This window comes from Pterocles gutturalis, unplaced genomic scaffold (assembly GCF_000699245.1).
Source record: "Pterocles gutturalis isolate BGI_N339 unplaced genomic scaffold, ASM69924v1 scaffold9057, whole genome shotgun sequence".
Taxonomy (NCBI): domain Eukaryota; kingdom Metazoa; phylum Chordata; class Aves; order Pterocliformes; family Pteroclidae; genus Pterocles; species Pterocles gutturalis.
The window spans coordinates 40,775-41,658 of NW_010115266.1; the positions used below are offsets into that span (position 1 = coordinate 40,775).

General features: G+C 35.4%; 1 protein-coding gene across 1 annotated transcript in view; it reads left to right on the plus strand.

The window, feature by feature from the left end:
* TRRAP (transformation/transcription domain-associated protein) overlaps positions 1 to 884 on the plus strand; it is a gene marked incomplete at its 3' end in the record, with an annotated part of 43,696 nt that overhangs the window by 40,338 nt on the left and 2,474 nt on the right. Inside the window, exon 43 of the mRNA XM_010075121.1 lies at positions 625 to 771. Coding sequence (XP_010073423.1) covers positions 625 to 771 — 147 coding nt within the window. The remainder of the gene's footprint in view (positions 1 to 624; positions 772 to 884) is intronic.

Below are 884 nucleotides of genomic sequence, written 5' to 3' on the forward strand. Positions count from 1 at the left end.
AGACTATGTCAATTACATATCTAACGTTAACTATTGTAATTGTATTTTCAAGATCAAATACATAGAATTGCTTTTCATGCAGCATACAGAGCTAAAGCTTTTCACCAAATTTTGTTAAGAATTAACTTTTCTAGAGTCAGGAAAATTAGCTGGGTGTAGTTCAAAGCTGACAAATTTTATGGCTTCTGCTTCTGCAGCAGACTCAGCTGGTAAGTAACACGGGTTTTTATCCACCACAGTCCGTTGCACAGAAAAATGTGCACTTGAAGTATAAAGATGAGTTGAGTAAAGAGCTATTTATGTTTATGGATACCTTGCAAACAGAAAAGATTAACTGTTTTAAGTGTGTTCAGAGTTGTAGTAATAATATATGGGATTAAACTTCATTTGGTATACCTTTGATCGTTGATTTGGGGTAATTAGGTAGCAGTTCAGACACCACTTTGGATACTTTACTATTAGTTGTCAGCTTTTTATGCAGTTAAACACTCTGACTATACTGATAAAACTACTTAAGCTCATCTGTTTCAGAAATAAGAAATTATATGCTTGCTTGGAATGCATAATAAATTAATGCGTTGGTTACAAAAGGGTGTCATTTTGTTAACTCTGATTAATTGCTAGGTAAATGACAATTCAAACACTGCTGGATCTCCTGGGGAGTTGCTGTCTCGCCGCTGTGTCAACCTTCTGAAAACAGCTTTACGACCAGACATGTGGCCAAAATCAGAGCTGAAGTTGCAGTGGTTTGATAAGCTGCTAATGACTGTGGTAGGTAATGTTCTAGTCCTGTAGGTCTTTAGGTTTCAGTAGCTCATATGTCTATTGAATACTAGTGATGTCTGGATACTGATTTTTACAATCTTAATCTTTTCTTCTTTGTA